The sequence below is a fragment of the Procambarus clarkii genome, chromosome 13 (genome assembly GCF_040958095.1).
Source record: "Procambarus clarkii isolate CNS0578487 chromosome 13, FALCON_Pclarkii_2.0, whole genome shotgun sequence".
Lineage (NCBI taxonomy): Eukaryota > Metazoa > Arthropoda > Malacostraca > Decapoda > Cambaridae > Procambarus > Procambarus clarkii.
In genome coordinates this window covers 4656037-4674129 of record NC_091162.1, presented here as the reverse complement: position 1 = coordinate 4674129, position 18093 = coordinate 4656037, and the positions used below count along the sequence as shown (strand labels likewise).

Sequence of the window (18093 nt, the reverse complement as noted above, 5' to 3'; positions counted from 1 at the left end):
TCATTGTGCTGTCTTCTGTGGCACCTTCTGTGTTGGACGTTGTGCCCCCGCTGCTGATGGCTCCCCTCTGTGGGAAGTTGCCCCAGGTGATCGCAAACTGGTTGTGGTGCTGTCGAAGGATGTACGTCGGGGGGCCTCTGCCCCTGTTCCGGTTGGTGGGGGCACTGGGGCGCCTGCGGAGGTGTCCTCTCGGTGCGGTGCCCGGCGTCGACCTTGGTGAGCACCCTGGGGCCCAGGTTGGTGTGCGGCCCTTTGACCAGCTTCCTCGGGGGACACCCATCCCTTTCCTCCTCCAGTCTGGCGAGGTGGTCGACAGAACTCAGGTTACTGTGACTTTTGCAAGTGATGACCTGGTGCGTCCTGTTCCTTGGTGCCCTTCTACCGTCTGGGTTCCACGGGTGCTGCGTTTTGTCTCGGGAGTGCCGAATTCGATGCCTCGGCCTACTGCGACTCCTTGATGTCCGATTCCTGCCGGTGACTAACTTCTTTGGGAAGCTTATTGCTTGCATTTTCCAGCTCAGGAGTACCTGGAGAAGTATGAGTGATTGGTGTGGTTGTTGTCTATTTGTGTTGTGCGTGGGGATTCTGCAGTGCCTGCGTGCACAGGTGGGTGTCCTTGTCTGTGCGTGTGGGTGGTGTGGTTGTTGTTCCTGGCCCTGCGTGGCCTGTTTTGTTGTAATTGCGATTTGTTTTGTGTTTTGCCTTTAGTGTTGTGTGCGTGGTGACTGTATTTCGGTTGTGGTTGCTCATGTGCTCCTGCGTGGGCCGCTGCATTTTGCCCTTTGTGTGTTTGGTTTATCTTGTATGGCTATTTCCGGTATGGGTGCTGGTTGCGCATTTGTCCCTGTCATTTGTCATTCACCCCTTTTTACTTTGTGGGAGGTTTTTGTGCTACTGCGTATTGGGTGTTCTTTTGCCATTATCTACTGTTATTTATCTTTTGCATGTACCATGTGTTTTTGCTTTATGCTACTTATGTGGTTATGTATGGCGGGTGTGAGGGTGTGCATTGTTTTCTTATGTGTACATTTTTCTGTTCTTAATGTTCTTACCGTTTGGATTTCCCTGTTTATGCATTTGCTGTACTTTTGTTTTATTGTTTACTGAAATTTTGGATTTTGCCTTTAAGTCGGTAGTTTCGGGGACCTGGTGTTCTGTACTTTTCTGCACATGTGTGTTTGTATTCGTCTGCCTATGTTTTATGTTATTTATTTCTTGTGCTATTTATCTGTACCGTTCTGTTTCTGTGATCGATCCTGTGCCCGTTTTGGGCATTCACCTTTTTTTTTGTTCTATTTTGTCCTGTGTTAATGTGTTCTTTTTTGTGATGTACCTTGTGTAGTTCTTTTATAAAAATAAAAAAAAATAAAAAATTGCATCTGAGTGGACGCCCATGTGTCAGCTAATTCATTTTGAGGAGCTTCAAGTGGTCTAACTGGAGGTGGACTACACTGGCTGACTGCATAGTATTGCATTGTGCCACTGTGTACTTTAATGAGAAATTCTTAACTTATTAAATAAATGTTAATTGTTACTAACTGATAAGTGTCTTTTCCATCTACACCTTGGATTATTTCTGCCTCCCTTACAGTGAAACTGACGTTTTAATTGTAGCGGTACTTTGCGATTCCTGGTCTGCTGGATTCGAACTAATTTTATAGCCACACACAACAAATATAGGTTTTGGTGTGAGATCACATTGAGTTACTTTTATCCATAACCTAATGGATAAGAGTACCAAGGATTTGGAGTCTGCCAACTACTCTTGCCATTTATTGCAGTCTTAAAGTAAAATTCCACAGCTAGCATTTAATGCTGATTGTGCAGTCCTTTCTGGCTGAGGACACTATTAGTGCCATAGCCCAAGGATTTCTGCTGGCTACCGTGAGGTGAGGACGTATCGCCTGACCTCTCTGGTTATTGCCGTTAGTCTTTTCCAGGTGCTGTCTGTGTGAGGGAGGGCGCTGTTTTTTGGGTCGGAGACATGGGGACCCACCTACCCCCTGTTTGCCGGACTGAAACTATTGGGCTTGAATTATCTGACCGGGCGTCATACCCTGCCCTTGAGATTGTGTTACTGGATATGCTACGAGTTCTTGTGGCTGACGTGTATGGGCTCCAGTTGTTAACAACCCACAGGGCACTGGAAGTTTCACTTTGCAGTTTACCGGGACTTTATGGCAAGCTATGACTGACGGACATTTACACTTCCTGGAGACGGTGGTACCGTCACTGTTTCGGACCGCTGTTGCGCTGTGACATATGTGGATCTGCATAGTGTGCCTTTCGAGTTTCCCTCCGAATGAACTTCGTCTCTTCTGGTAGGTGGCGTGGAGTTTCCTGTGGTATGCGGACTCTCGCCTTGAGACTCAAATCCCCAACTCCCTCCACAGTTACCTTGCTGGGGTTCACTCTGCCGCCATTCTATGCAGGGCAGCCACGCTCCTGTTTTCGTTGTGGACTTGAGGGGCACCTAGCAGCCGCTTGCATTGGGGTCGTGACTGCGCCTGTTAATTTGTTCCGTGAAAAGGATTTTCCCCCAGTTGGTGGCGCAGGACCTGTCGCCTCGTGATGGAGTGGGTGGGCTGACCCGCTGGTGCATCTGAGTTCCTTGGCTGCTGCCTCGGCATGTGTGGATGGTGGTGTACACAACGAGGTGGTGGTGTGTGCGGCTCCGCCACTGCAGTCTGTCTCTTTGCTTCCAACGGCTTCTGCTCCTGTTTCCGCCTCTGTGCCTCTGTCGCCTTCGACGTCCCTGCCGGCTCCCTCACCTTTGATGCACTTTCCCTGCACTGGCCGTGTCTGTTCCTTCTCCTGTCTCGTCTGTGGGTGGTGGTCTCATTCCCCGTGTCGTTGAGGCTGACATTCTGCGGGGTCGTGCTCCCCCAGTTGTTGGGCGGCCTGTTGGCGGATCCTCTCGGGTGCCTCCTGCAGGAGGTGACAGCTCCGATGACCAGCGGCCCGTCCCCAAGCGTTCTCGTATGGATATGGGTGCTTCGCCTCCTCGAACGTGGACGGAGGAATGCAAGGATGCAGCGTGTGTTGATGTTTCTTCTGCGAGCTGCTGCTCAGTGGAGTGCGAGGATGGTGTGTCTGGTTCTTATGTAGTTCCGGTGGATGGTGAGGGTCCTGGTGTGGCTCCTGCTGTAGGGGTGGTTTTTGCTTCGGGTGCGTCGCCCACGTCGGTTGGTTCCGGGTCCTCGTGGGAGGGGGGGGGTTCCCCCTCTCGAGGTTGAGGGTGGGCTTGGCGACCTGGTGGTGGTGCTGAAGAAGTCTGCTCGCTCTGAGGGTTCCGTTCCCCCCCTCCCCCCCCCTGTTCTCTGTTTAGTCGGTGGCGGTTTTGCCGCCTCTCACGTCTACGGCTGTTTCTTCTGTGGCTCCTGCTTTGTCGAGGGTAGTGTTGCCACCTAGGCAGCCTCCACCCGCTGTTCCAGTGTCTCCTGCTTCCACAGCGGAGGTGTTCCTGCCTCCCTTGCCTCGTTCTTCATCTGCGGTGTCCTCTAGTTGGGGGCGATCGTTTCCGCCGAGTTTGGTGGTCCTGGAGTTTATGACGTACCCGCGGGGGAGTGAGGTCCGTTCCTCTACCGAACTGGAGTACGTGTTTGATATGGGTGTTGGAAATTTCCAACACGAATAAACTACTATTGTATTATAATAAATCCTTATCATTATATACTAACTACAGTAGTTATTAATTTCACTAATGGTAGTGTCAACATAAATTAAACCATTTCATCTGCGTATTAGTGCTAGAATTCTCATGAAATCGAGTAGCATCATTGCGTCAGATAATGTCCAGTTAGACACGTTTATTACCAATGTGTTAGAGAATTGAATGTGCTTCTCTAAAATTATCAGTATTCTGTGTAATAATTACCTACGGATAATATGACTCCCGATAATCTAAAACCAAGAGTTATTAACTAAAATTGTTATCAAGTAGCAGTTTTATCTGTTACGTGCGAATGCCATGGAGAAAATAAAATCTTCTCCATTTCTCGTTTAATACCATAAAACGAGAATATGATAATATTTAAGTCCCTATAATTGCAACCCAGTTCTCATTAACGTATTACATCCATAATTGCACGGAAAAGAGTTATTCGGGATTAATAATTTCTGTGGTGAATGCGAGAGACTGGTTGAGAGAGGCGGAGACGCCATTGTGAGAGAGAAGGCGTCCCTGGCGTGAAGAGTGGCGAGACACGTGGTAGTGACTGGGGAGTTTATCGACAAGAATTACGTTGATACCCGGTCAACAGTTAACAATTACTTATCCACGTGTTCTATAGTGCCCGGCCAGTTAATAACGCATCAACAATTGAAGCCACGACCCGTAATTACACGTACACAGCAGTGGACGCCTGGGACTGGCTGATACGGTTTCGGCAGACCTCAGTATTTGATACGCTCATGTTAAGTATAACATTCTCGTTTGATGCATCATCCTAGATTTTATATTTATGAGTAGTCTGTCGTTATACAGCAAGGATACCTAATACAATTACACCAAATTTCTCTGGATTAAGGACCCACTGGATCCTGACAGTGATATCATATCCTACCGATTTGCCTCTGTGCTATTCAGAGCGACTTTCTCCCCGTTTCTACTTCAAGCCACATTAGACACACATTTGAGGAAGTCAAATAGCCCTTATAAAACAGAGATCAGTGACAACTTGTATGTCGATAATTTCCAGGGAACTACAAATGACAAATCCAAATTGGTAGAAATTTACCATGAGGCTAACCGTGAGTTATTAGGAACCAATATGCCACTACAATCATGGGCCTCAAACAATAAATCATTAAACCAGATAATCGAGAAAGAATTTCCGGGTTATCAGGTGCCTAATCAATTAAAAGTTCTGGGCGTGGAATGGTACACAAGGACTGACGAGATGAATGTCAAGTCAGTACAAACCAATAATTCATCCCTTACCATTAGAAAATTACTCTCGTATGTCAGTCAACCATTTGACCCTTTAGGCTTACTTAGTCCTATATTAATAAGGGGCAAACTCCTAATGCAGGAATGCTGGCAGAAACATATGGGATGGGATGATCCGTTGCCAATTGAGTTGCAAGATAAATGGCAGATACTCACAACGGATTTCAATCAATTAGGTATTTTGAAATTTCCTCGTAATGCTTCAGGACAAAACTTACCCACAAATTTGCACGTTTTTTGCGATGCCTCTGGCAAAGCGTATGGCGCTGCAGCCTACTTAGTTAATAATGTACAATCATTTTTACTCACATCTAAAGCAAGAGTTGCTCCACTAAAGAAGAGATCTTTACCTCAAATAGAGTTAACTGCATTGCTAGTGGGAGTAAGATTGGCTCATTGCCTGACCAAGACACTCAATAATATCCACTTTGGTGAGATTGTCGTGTGGTCAGACAATGAGGCAGTCTTACAATGGGTAAGAAATAACAACAATAAAACTCCCTACGTTAGCAATCGCGTTAGGGAAATTCATGAATTATCTGCTGGATATAAATTCAGACATGTCCCACTAAGGACAATCCTGCAGATTACTTATCACGAGGTTTAACATTAAAACAACTAATCAAGTCTTCGATGTGGTTTAATGGACCTTCATGGCTTGTTAATGGTCAGTGGCCCAAACAGAAGCCACAAGTCATAGTGACCAATATCACTACTCCCATGAAAGAACCAGAACCTCATCGAATCTCAGCTATTAATCCTCACAATTATTCTAACTTGAGTAAGTTATTAAGAGTGACTGAACATGTGTTTGACTTTCTTGCTAAGATAGGAATCAGGCATAGGTTTCCCAATCCTATCCTCTACTGGATCAAACGTGCACAACAAGAGACATATGGAAGTGAATATAAAAATCTTCCACATAAATTAACCAAGTATCTAGGTATCTGGTATGATACCAACACTCATAATATATTAAGGTGTGGAGGACGTTTGCTTCATGCAAAAATTTATTTTGATACAAAGAATCCGATCCTTCTACCACGTCACCACATTATTACAAAACTTCTAGTTTTACATCACCATCAATATGGTACTTTGCATGGCGGAGTGTTAGATACTCTCACCGACCTCAGACAGAAATATTGGCTTCCTCAAGGTCGTCAAACTGCCAAATCAATCACTAAGTTCTGTGTAATCTGCAAAAGATACGACGCTCGAGTGTGTCCTTACCCAGGACCTCCACCACTCCCTAAGGTGAGAGTAGTCCATCTTCGTCCCTTTGAGACCACTGGTGTCGATTACACAGGAGCCTTGCTTCTCACTGGCACCCCAGATAAGATACCAGTGAAAGCTTATATTTGCCTCTTCACGTGTGCTACCACACGAGGCGTACATCTAGAAGTGACTTCTGACATGAGTGCCGAAGCCTTCATCGAAGCTTTTCGTAGATTTGCAGCTCGCAGATCCTGTCCCAAACTAATGATATCTGATAATGGTTCAAATTTTGTGACAGGAGAAGCCTGCCTACGAGAGATATGGAATCATCCAGGAGTGCAGTCTGTCATGCAGAGACGACAATGCCACTGGAAATTTATTGCTCCCAGAGCCCCCTGGCAAGGTGGGTTCTACGAACGTATGATAGGGACTGTCAAGAAATGTTTAAGGAAGACCTTGCATCGACAGAAAATTAGTTACTCCGAACTCCAAACACTCGTCGTGGAAATTGAGGCGCGAGTCAACAATCGCCCATTAACTTACCTATCAGATGATTTTTCACAGAGAGAGCCTCTGAGAACCCTCGCATTTAATACATGGAGGCCTGCTGAGCCCTCTGATACCTTTGGCAGAAGAGGACCCCGTCGACCCTTCCCATGTAACCAGGAGTGACTTAGTAGAAAGTTACCAACATCTCTCGAGAGTAATTGAAAGGTGGAATGAGGTGTGGACTCGAGAGTACCTCACAGCTCTATGAGAGTACCACTATGGAGCTTCGAGCCCCTATTATAAAGTTCAACTTAAACCAGGAGACCTAGTATTGGTTGACAGTGATGGACCAAGGTCAGAATGGCCTATAGGCAAAATTGTTGCTATCCACCCAGATCACCAAGGCATCCTGAGAGTAGTACGGGTTTTGTGCCGAGGCACTACTATCCTAAAAACATTAGAGAAGTTGGTACCTCTCGAATTACCAGAACGAGAGTGTTTATCAGAACCAACTTCACCAACAGTTTCCGAGGACAACAATTCTGATCCACCGAGCACCCGCCCAACTAGAGCAGCTGCTCAACAATGCAAACGAAAACTACAAGCCTATTATAGCTCTGACTAAGAGCAAATAATTTCACATCCAATTGGAGTAATCATGATGATACCGTGTTGTGATGTCAAGTAACAAATCAGTTACAAGTCACAATGACCCAAAACATTCACCTCACGGTGGATTCTCAGTTACTTTAAATTGTATGCTTTAATTCTTAATTTGTTTGTGTAGGCTATCAACTATAACATTATTTCATCTAGAGTATCTATGAGTTTGCAAAACTTTAAGACTTAGTAACATAAACGTTACATGTCATAGCGACACCAGTCACAGAGTATATTGTAGGCTTTATTAGTCATTAACTTTAGATGATTCACAATTCCATGTTTCATTTAACATGAGTTTCTTTACAAGACTTAAATTCTTGTATGTCCTTGACAATTACGGGACATTCGTTATGTGTGCACTAACGTACTAACATACTAACCATAATACTAACTTCGGGATAGGTACGTCAGTACTCAACATTGCACTGCGACCCGAGTTTTCTCCCCCCGGAGTTATGTTGGAAATTTCCAACACTAATAAACTACTATTGTATTATAATAAATCCTTATCATTATATACTAACTACAGTAGTTATTAATTTCACTAATGGTAATGTCAACATATATTAAACCATTTCATCTGCGTATTAGTGCTAGAATTCTCATGAAATCGAGTAGCATCATTGCGTCAGATAATGTCCAGTTAGACACGTTTATTACCAATGTGTTAGAGAATTGAATGTGCTTCTCTAAAATTATCAGTATTCCGTGTAATAATTACCTACGGATAATATGACTCCCGATAATCTAAAACCGAGAGTTATTAACTAAAATTGTTATCAAGTAGCAGTTACATGCGAATGCCATGGAGAAAATAAAATCTTCTCCATTTCTCGTTTAATACCATAAAACGAGAATATGATAATATTTAAGTCCCTATAATTGCAACCCAGTTCTCATTAACATATTACATCCATAATTGCGCGGAAAAGAATTATTCGTGATTAATAATTTCTGTGGTGAATGCGAGAGACGGGTTGAGGGAGGCGGAGATGCCATTGTGAGAGAGAAGGCATCCCTGGCGTGAAGAGTGGCGAGACACGTGGTAGTGACTGGGGAGTTTATCGACAAGAATTACATTGATACCCGGTCAACAGTTAACAATTACTTATCCACATGTTCTATAGTGCCCGGTCAATTAATAACGCGTCAACAATTGAAGCCACGACCCGTAATTACACGTACACAGCAGTGGATGCCTGGGACTGGCTGAAGCGGTTTCGGCAGACCTCAGTATTTGATACGCTCATGTTAAGTATAACATTCTCGTTTGATGCATCATCCTAGATTTTATATTTATGAGTAGTCTGTCGTTATACAGCAAGGATACCTAATACACAACGTTAGTAGACTTACGTCAATTTCTCTGTTTTCATGAATATTTGAAATAAATCGTAGCCTAATCAAATGCTACTTAAATTTCTCTGATTTCAGCGTGTATACGAGGAGTCGACAAGTTGTTTCTCATCATTCGTGATATTTACCTCGGGTTCTTTTTTTATTGGGATCCTGTGACCACGAGGACGTATGACGAAATGGCGTTATAGAAATCGTCTTACAGCTATTAAGACCCCTTTTTCGGACAAATTTATCTAATATTATTATTGATTTCTATATAATTCATATAGGATTTTTACATTAAATAGATTATTGCCAGAAATGATGATTGGTAATTAATGTGTTTTGCTCTGACTGTTGCTCAGTAATTCATAATCTTTAATATTCATAATTTGAGTTATCATATCTTTAAATCTATTGTAGTTTAGATTTATTATGTTATTAACTCAACAATGAACTAGTGACGAACCACACTGGTTCCTAGATATATATGAACTTCTAGAAATACCCCACCCCCAATGTTGGTCTTTGAGGCTTTGACTTTAATTAATTAATAATAAAGTCTATTCATTATTTTCCAGTGATTATTCATTTAATTAGTATCCATAGACACTGGTTCTCTAGTGTTATTCTAATGATCACTTTTATTCGTTTTCCCTCTTTTCTCAAAAGTGGGTGGTCCTTCGATTTATTAAATACAATAAGCAAATAATTGAATATATGAGTCAAGCCCCAGATATCCCACAATGGGAGGCTTATAGGCGGAAGTATCCGTCGTGGAAGTTCCCTGAGAAATATGTTACTCCCTGATTACTGTATGTTGTGGTGTTGCTTGCACCTGGGTGCGTGATTTAGGGGTGGAGTTGCTTGTTTGTGTCTGGGTGGCGCGGGTTTGTTTTCCGGTTCCTGCGTGTTCCGCTTTTTTTGTGTGTGTTTGCTTGTGTGAGGGGTTTGCGTGTGTGAGGGGTTTGCTTGTGTGAGGGGTTTGCTTGTGTGAGGGGTTTGCTTGTGTGAGGGGTTTGCTTGTGTGAGGGGTTTGCTTGTGTGAGGGGTTTGCTTGTGTGAGGGGTTTGCGTGTGTGGTCGGGTGTGTCTCTTTCCGGTTCCTATGCCTCCAGGTGTTTGTTCTGGTGTGTCTGGTTGTGGCTGTGTCCTGTTCTTCTGTGTTTCTGTGGTGTTGGTTGTTCTGTGTGTCCGTGTCTTTTCTGTATATGTTCTGTGTGGTTTTGTACTTCCTGCTCTGTGTGTCTTATGAGTGGCTGGTTGTGGTGATGTGCTGCTGTATTTGTGTGCTTGGTGTGGTGATAGTTTACATTATGTACTTGTGTCCTTACGACCTTCTGGTCGTTTGCATGTGTCTTTTTGTACTTTTTGTTGTTTTTGTACTTTACGGTTCCCTGTGTGGTTCTGTTTTCTGGTATTAAAGTTTTGTGTTTCTTGTGCTGGCTATGTGTACTGTTCTGTTTTTTTGTTATGTTTTTTGTGGCCGTATAGGGGTTTGTTGTATGCTTTGTATCATGTGTACTTCACTTTTGGTTCTTCTTGTGTGTGGGTTCCTTTCATGTTGTATTACTGTATTCAGTGTATCCTGTATGTACTCCTGTTTTTATTTTTATGTGGTTTTCTGATTGTAAATTGTGGTTTATTTTATACAAAAAAAAATAGATAATCTCACAGGCAAATAGAGTCCAACTCTTGGGACACAGGCTTTCAAAAAAATGCCTCTTCGACAGGCAGAGGAGATGGCCATCATGGGGGTTACACCAGAGTTTACGTGATCAGATAATAGCGGAATCTGTCGCCAACACAACGTTCCACTCCATCCAAGATGCTGTTGAATAGGTTCAATGCTTGTCGTCCTTTATGAGTGATAAGCGTCCTCTCGCCAACCACAGGACAAAGTGATTTTTGATGGCCATCGGTGCAAGTGGGCGCCATTGGCAGACCTATCCATCATGACCAATCCCAGGAGGGAAAGGCCTCTCTCTTTATCATAGTCGGCTGCGTACATTCCCTTCATCTCCAGGAGCAAGAGCTGCTACTTGCCCTGCTTCCAGTCCCGGTGCTCATTCCCATTTTCAAACTACAGAAGGAAAACTGGATAACTTATCTGAGGGCATAAACACCACTCAGGCCGAACTGGACAACTTGGGTATGGGCATGGCCAGTACCAAGCTCGATGATCCAGGTGGGCATCGTAGGAGGTCTATGTCAGTAGGATCCCCAACCTCTGAGAAGAAACAGCCGACCACTAGCTTTGTAGCACCAGCAGGACCTCGCAAACGTTTGACATATGGATGTAAGGAGGTGGCCATCCACAAGTCTACTGCAGAACTACACCAGAAGTAAACAAGACCGCGTGACGTGAGACTCAAGGTGATGCTAACTGACTTGTTATTTTATTACCACTTGGTGGAGGCGGCGCCATTAGGTCTCTGTGGCCTCCGTGGTCTCCGTGGCCTCCGTGGTCTCCGTGGTCTCCGTGGCCTCCGTGGTCTCCGTGGCCTCCGTGGCCTTCGTGGTCTTAGCGTGGCCGCCCACGCTTCTCCAGCATTGTTGATGTATGTGTCGTCTTATATCTACTTATATATATATTTCGGATATGCGCATTCATAAATAAAGATTGAAAGTAAAACACTTTTTTTATTCTATATAAGTTTATGTAAATGACTGGTGTGCCAAAGTATTTTCATTGAAGATATATATGTCCACTTATCAGAACTGGATCATTGGTGTAATAGAGATATGGCATCTAGGGGTAAAAGTGCCACGTTTTATTATCTCAAGAATTTGGTTTTAGGCTAATCAAAACAATAAGAGAACCAAAAGCAGCCAGCTTCCTATTCCAGTGTCTCAGTGTGGCAATACGGAGGTAAAAATGCACACTTCAGTACTGGTTCCGGGCCACCATCAAAGACCCTTGAGGAGCTCTGCAACTTGTGAAAATAAACCCAACCTTTTGTGTAATCAATCTTGCGTAATAAACTTTAAAGTAAATCAAAACTACAGTGGGTAGTAGAAGACGCGTGGGAGCCTCACAAGACTGCCTTAGGCGCCGTGATTCTCTCTCTTATTTCATGAGTAAATGTTTGAGGTGAATAAAGTGCAAATATTAAGAACTGCAAAAAATCTTGTTCCCAATAATATGTGTGTAACAATTCCTGCCAACACTTGCAAGGTCTTGACACTTTAAAAGAAAATGTAAACACATGATACACAGTGGAAAAAACTGAATATTTTGGCTCCAAGCCAAAAAAAACATTTCCGAAAATCAGTATTTCAGTTATTTCAGTTTAACACGGTAGTGTGGATGACAGAAATAAATAACATATATATATATATATATATATATATATATATATATATATATATATATATATATATATATATATATATATATATATATGTCGCACCTAGTAGCCAGAATGCACTTCTCGGCCTACTATTCAAGGCCCGATTTGCCTAATAAGCCAAGTTTTCCTGAATTAATATATTTTCTCTATTTTTTTTCTTATGAAATGATAAAGCTACCCATTTCATTATGTATGAGGTCAATTTTTTTTATTGGAGTTAAAATTAACGTAGATATATGACCGAACCTAACCAACCCTACCTAACCTAACCTAACCTAACCTATGTTTATAGGTTAGGTTAGGTAGCAGAAAAAGTTAGGTTAGGTTAGGTTAGGTAGGTTGGGTAGCCGAAAAACAATTAATTCATGAAAACTTGGCATATTAGGCAAATCGGGCCTTACGTATTAGGCCGAGAAGTGCGTTGTGGCTACCAGGTACGACATATATATATATATTTCGTACCTAATAGCCAGAACGCACTTCTCAGCCTACTATTCAAGGCCCGATTTGCCTAATAAGCCAAGTTTTCATGAATTAATGTTTTTTCGTCTACCTAACCTACCTAACCTAACCTAACCTAGCTTTTTTTGGCTACCTAACCTAACCTTACCTATAAATATAGGTTAGGTTAGGTTAGGTAGGGTTGGTTAGGTTCGGTCATATATCTACGTTAATTTTAACTCCAATAAAAAAAAATTGACCTCACACATAGAGAAAAGGGTTGCTTTATCATTTCATAAGAAAAAAATTATAGTAAATATATTAATTCAGGAAAACTTGGCTTATTAGGCAAATCGGGCCTTGAATAGTAGGCTGAGAAGTGAGTTCTGGCTACTTGGTACGACATATATATATATATATATATATATGAAATAAGGAATATATAAATAAGGAATGAAAGCACAGTAACATGGTATATCTTTAAGGAAATCAAAGGAGCAGGAGAGTGGGGTGGACGCTTCATTCATTTGTTACTTGGACGCGCACCTTAACCTTTGAACTTAAATTCCTCGAGGAAGATGATTATATGTGGCATTAAGTCTGGTGTCCGGGGGATCAGAGATGAGCCTGAGGTTATAACCTTATTACAGAACCAATCACTACTCTAGCAACCATTTTCTTGAGGAAATATTAACATATTAGTTAGTTCTATTGTTTATCTTCTAAAGCACACAATATTGAGGATTGCTTATACAAGAATCACCCCTATAATTTAAAGTTGTAAATCACATGTATTGCTTGTATTATACTAGAATCATCCTATAATTTGATGTATCTCACATGTATTTCTGAACAGTATTGACCATGTATAACGAACCTCTGGTGTTCAGTGAAGTAGAGGACTTACAGAAGATGAAGTATACATGAACATCTTCACAGCTTTCGATAACGTAACATACACAAGCCTGCCTAGGAATATGTCAAGTTCATAGAGTAATTGGTGGCATATTAGACTGGAGGAAACAATGTGTTGTGGTTGTTGGTGATGTGATGGTGAGTGGTGTGGAGGTGGTTGTTGGTGTTGTAGTTGGTGTGGTGGTGGTTGTGGTGGAGGTGGTTGTGGTGGAGGTGGTTGTTGGTGTGGTAGTGGTTGTGGTGGTGGTTGTGGTGGAGGTGGTTGTTGGTGTTGTAGTGGTTGTGGTAGTGGTTGTGGTGGAGGTGGTTGTTGGTGTTGTAGTTGGTGTGGTAGTGGTTGTGGTGGAGGTGGTTGTGGTGGAGGTGGTTGTTGGTGTGGTAGTGGTTGTGGTGGAGGTGGTTGTTGGTGTTGTAGTTGGTGTGGTGGAGGTGGTTGTTGGTGTTGTAGTTGGTGTGGTGGTGGTTGTGGTGGAGGTGGTTGTTGGTGTTGTAGTTGGTGTGGTAGTGGTTGTGGTGGAGGTGGTTGTTGGTGGAGGTGGTTGTTGGTGTTGTAGTTGGTGTGGTGGTGGTTGTGGTGGAGGTGGTTGTTGGTGTTGTAGTTGGTGTGGTAGTGGTTGTGGTGGAGGTGGTTGTTGGTGTTGTAGTTGGTGTGGTGGAGGTGGTTGTTGGTGTTGTAGTTGGTGTGGTTGTGGTTGTGGTGGAGGTGGTTGTTGGTGTTGTAGTTGGTGTGGTGGTGGTTGTGGTGGAGGTGGTTGTTGGTGTGGTAGTGGTTGTGGTGGAGGTGGTTGTTGGTGTTGTAGTTGGTGTGGTAGTGGTTGTGGTGGAGGTGATTAATGATGTTGTAGTTGGTGTGGTGGAGGTGGTTGTTAGTGTTGTAGTTGGTGTGGTGGTGGTGGTTGTTAGTGTTGTAGTTGGTGTGGTGGAGGTGGTTGTTGGTGTGGTAGTTGGTGTGGTAGTGGTTGTGGTGGAGGTGATAAATGATGTTGTAGTTGGTGTTGTGGACGTAGTTGGCTGTTCCCCCTCCTCGTCACGCTACTGATCTTACTCAGGATCAAACAACAACAGTTGTCTAACTCCCGTGTACTTATTTACTGCTAGGTGAAGAGAGGCATCAGGTGGAGGAAAACGTTGCCCGGTCGTTTATGATAGGAGCTGTGAGAATTGTGGTCGAAGATATGGGGTAGATTTTTATAGATTGGTATACGATAGATAATGTGGGTGATTGGTATACGATAGATAATGTGTGTTCGCTAGTCTCCGCGAGCAAACATTCTATTTAGAATGTCATTGAAAAAACTGGTGTTGTTGTATTGGTGGTGATGGTTGACGGCGTTGTGGTTGTGGTAGTGGTTGTGGTTGTGGTTGTGGCGAGTGCGGGGCTTGGTGCAGCAGGCACAGCCTGGTGAACACGCTGATCTACTAAACCTTCTACATTTAATGGCTGCTGTGCAGAGAGGTAAACAATCTGTTATGCATTTTCTTCTACTGGCTTTGAAATGACATTGTGTGCTGGTTGGTGGTGGTGTGGTGGTTGGTGGTGGTGTGGTAGTTGGTGGTGGTGTGGTGGTTGGTTGTGGTGTGGTAGTTGGTGGTGGTGTGGTAGTTGTTGGTGGTGTGGTGGTTGGTTGTGGTGTGGTAGTTGGTGGTGGTGTGGTAGTTGTTGGTGGTGTGCTGGTTGGTGGTGGTGTGGTAGCTGGTGGGTTTGTGGTACCTGGATGTGTTGGAGTACCTGGATGTGTTGGAGTACCTGGATGTGTTGGGGTACCTGGATGTGTTGGAGTACCTGGATGTGTTGGAGTACCTGGATGTGTTGGAGTACCTGGATGTGTTGGGGTACCTGGATGTGTTGGAGTACCTGGATGTGTTTGGGTACCTGGATGTGTTGGAGTACCTGGATGTGTTGGAGTACCTGGATGTGTTGGAGTACCTGGATGTGTTGGAGTACCTGGATGTGTTGGGGTACCTGGATGTGTTGGAGTACCTGGATGTGTTTGGGTACCTGGATGTGTTGGAGTACCAGGATGTGTTGGGGTATCTGGATGTGTTGGAGTACCTGGATGTGTTGGAGTACCTGGATGTGTTGGGGTACCAGGATGTGTTGGGGTACCTGGAGGTGTTGGGGTACCTGGATGTGTTGGGGTACCAGGATGTGTTGGGGTACCTGGAGGTGTTGGAGTACCTGGATGTGTTGGGGTACCTGGATGTGTTGGAATACCTGGATGTGTTGGGGTACCTGGATGTGTTGGAGTACCTGGATGTGTTGGGGTACCTGGATGTGTTGGAGTACCTGGATGTGTTGGGGTACCAGGATGTGTTGGGGTACCAGGATGTGTTGGAGTACCTGGAGGTGTTGGAGTACCTGGATGTGTTGGGGTACCTGGATGTGTTGGAGTACCTGGATGTGTTGGGGTACCTGGATGTGTTGGAGTACCTGGAGGTGTTGGAGTACCTGGATGTGTTGGGGTACCTGGATGTGTTGGAGTACCTGGATGTGTTGGGGTACCAGGATGTGTTGGGGTACCTGGAGGTGTTGGAGTACCTGGATGTGTTGGGGTACCTGGATGTGTTGGGGTACCTGGATGTGTTGGAGTACCTGGATGTGTTGGGGTACCAGGATGTGTTGGGGTACCTGGATGTGTTGGAGTACCTGGATGTGTTGGGGTACCTGGATGTGTTGGGGTACCAGGATGTGTTGGGGTATCTGGATGTGTTGGAGTACCTGGATGTGTTGGAGTACCTGGATGTGTTGGGGTACCAGGATGTGTTGGGGTACCTGGAGGTGTTGGGGTACCTGGATGTGTTGGGGTACCAGGATGTGTTGGGGTACCTGGATGTGTTGGGGTACCAGGATGTGTTGGGGTACCAGGATGTGTTGGGGTACCAGGATGTGTTGGGGTACCTGGAGGTGTTGGAGTACCTGGATGTGTTGGGGTACCTGGATGTGTTGGAGTACCTGGATGTGTTGGGGTACCTGGATGTGTTGGAGTACCTGGATGTGTTGGAGTACCTGGATGTGTTGGAGTACCTGGATGTGTTGGGGTACCTGGATGTGTTGGAGTACCTGGATGTGTTGGGGTACCAGGATGTGTTGGGGTACCTGGAGGTGTTGGAGTACCTGGATGTGTTGGGGTACCTGGATGTGTTGGGGTACCTGGATGTGTTGGGGTACCTGGATGTGTTGGAGTACCTGGATGTGTTGGAGTACCTGGATGTGTTGGAGTACCAGGAGGTGTTGGAGTACCTGGATGTGTTGGAGTACCTGGAGGTGTTGGAGTACCTGGATGTGTTGGAGTACCTGGATGTGTTGGGGTACCCTGATGTGTTGGAGTACCTGGAGGTGTTGGAGTACCTGGATGTGTTGGAGTACCTGGATGTGTTGGGGTACCTGGATGTGTTGGAGTACCTGGATGTGTTGGGGTACCTGGATGTGTTGGGGTACCTGGATGTGTTGGGGTACCTGGATGTGTTGGGGTACCTGGATGTGTTGGGGTACCTGGATGTGTTGGAGTACCAGGATGTGTAGGGGTACCTGGATGTGTTGGGGTACCAGGATGTGTTGGAGTACCTGGATGTGTTGGAGTAACTGGATGTGTTGGAGTACCTGGATGTGTTGGGGTACCTGGATGTGTTGGAGTACCTGGATGTGTTGGGGTACCTGGATGTGTTGGGGTACCTGGATGTGTTGGAGTACCTGGATGTGTTGGGGTTCCTGGATGTGTTGGGGTACCTGGATGTGTTGGGGTACCTGGATGTGTTGGGGTACCAGGATGTGTTGGGGTACCTGGATGTGTTGGGGTACCAGGATGTGTTGGAGTATCTGGATGTGTTGGAGTACCTGGATGTGTTGGAGTACCTGGATGTGTTGGGGTACCTGGATGTGTTGGGGTACCTGGATGTGTTGGGGTACCAGGATGTGTTGGGGTACCTGGATAGGTTGGGGTACCAGGATGTGTTGGAGTACCTGGATGTGTTGGAGTACCAGGATGTGTTGGGGTACCTGGATGTGTTGGGGTACCTGGATGTGTTGGAGTACCTGGATGTGTTGGAGTACCTGGATGTGTTGGAGTACCTGGATGTGTTGGAGTACCAGGATGTGTTGGAGTACCTGGATGTGTTGGAGTACCTGGATGTGTTGGGGTACCAGGATGTGTTGGAGTACCTGGACGTGTTGGAGTACTTGGATGTGTTGGGGTACCAGGATGTGTTGGAGTACCTGGATGTGTTGGAGTACCTGGATGTGTTGGGGTACCAGGATGTGTTGGAGTACCTGGACGTGTTGGAGTACCTGGATGTGTTGGGGTACCAGGATGTGTTGGAGTACCTGGATGTGTTGGGGTACCAGGATGTGTTGGGGTACCAGGATGTGTTGGTCGTGTGGTAGATGCCTTAGTGGAGGTTGCTTGTGGTGTGGTCGTAGTGTTTGTTTTTTGAGTGCTCTTTGTGGCAGCTGGTGTTGTAGTGGTCGTCTTGGTAGTTGGTTGTTTATGGGTCGTCTTGGTAGTTGGTTGTTTATGGGTCGTCTTGGTAGTTGGTTGTTTATGGGTCGTCTTGGTAGTTGGTTGTTTATGAGTCGTCTTGGTAGTTGGTTGTTTATGGGTCGTCTTGGTAGTTGGTTGTTTATGAGTCGTCTTGGTAGTTGGTTGTTTATGGGTCGTCTTGGTAGTTGGTTGTTTATGGGTCGTCTTGGTAGTTCGTTGTTTATGGGTCGTCTTGGTAGTTGGTTGTT

The 18093-nt window shown here is 44.8% G+C and overlaps 1 protein-coding gene across 2 annotated transcripts in view; it reads right to left on the bottom strand.

Moving 5' to 3' along the window:
• Nucleotides 1–12917: 12917 nt before the first annotated feature.
• Nucleotides 12918–18093, bottom strand: part of LOC123757336 (mucin-2-like) — an 84525-nt gene continuing 79349 nt past the window's right edge. For both annotated transcript variants that reach the window (XM_069323556.1, XM_069323557.1), the window contains exon 6: nucleotides 12918–18093. This exon is cut by the window's right edge and continues 1335 nt beyond it. In XM_069323556.1, the coding sequence (XP_069179657.1) occupies nucleotides 14618–18093 (3476 nt within the window). In that variant the 3' untranslated portion in view covers nucleotides 12918–14617.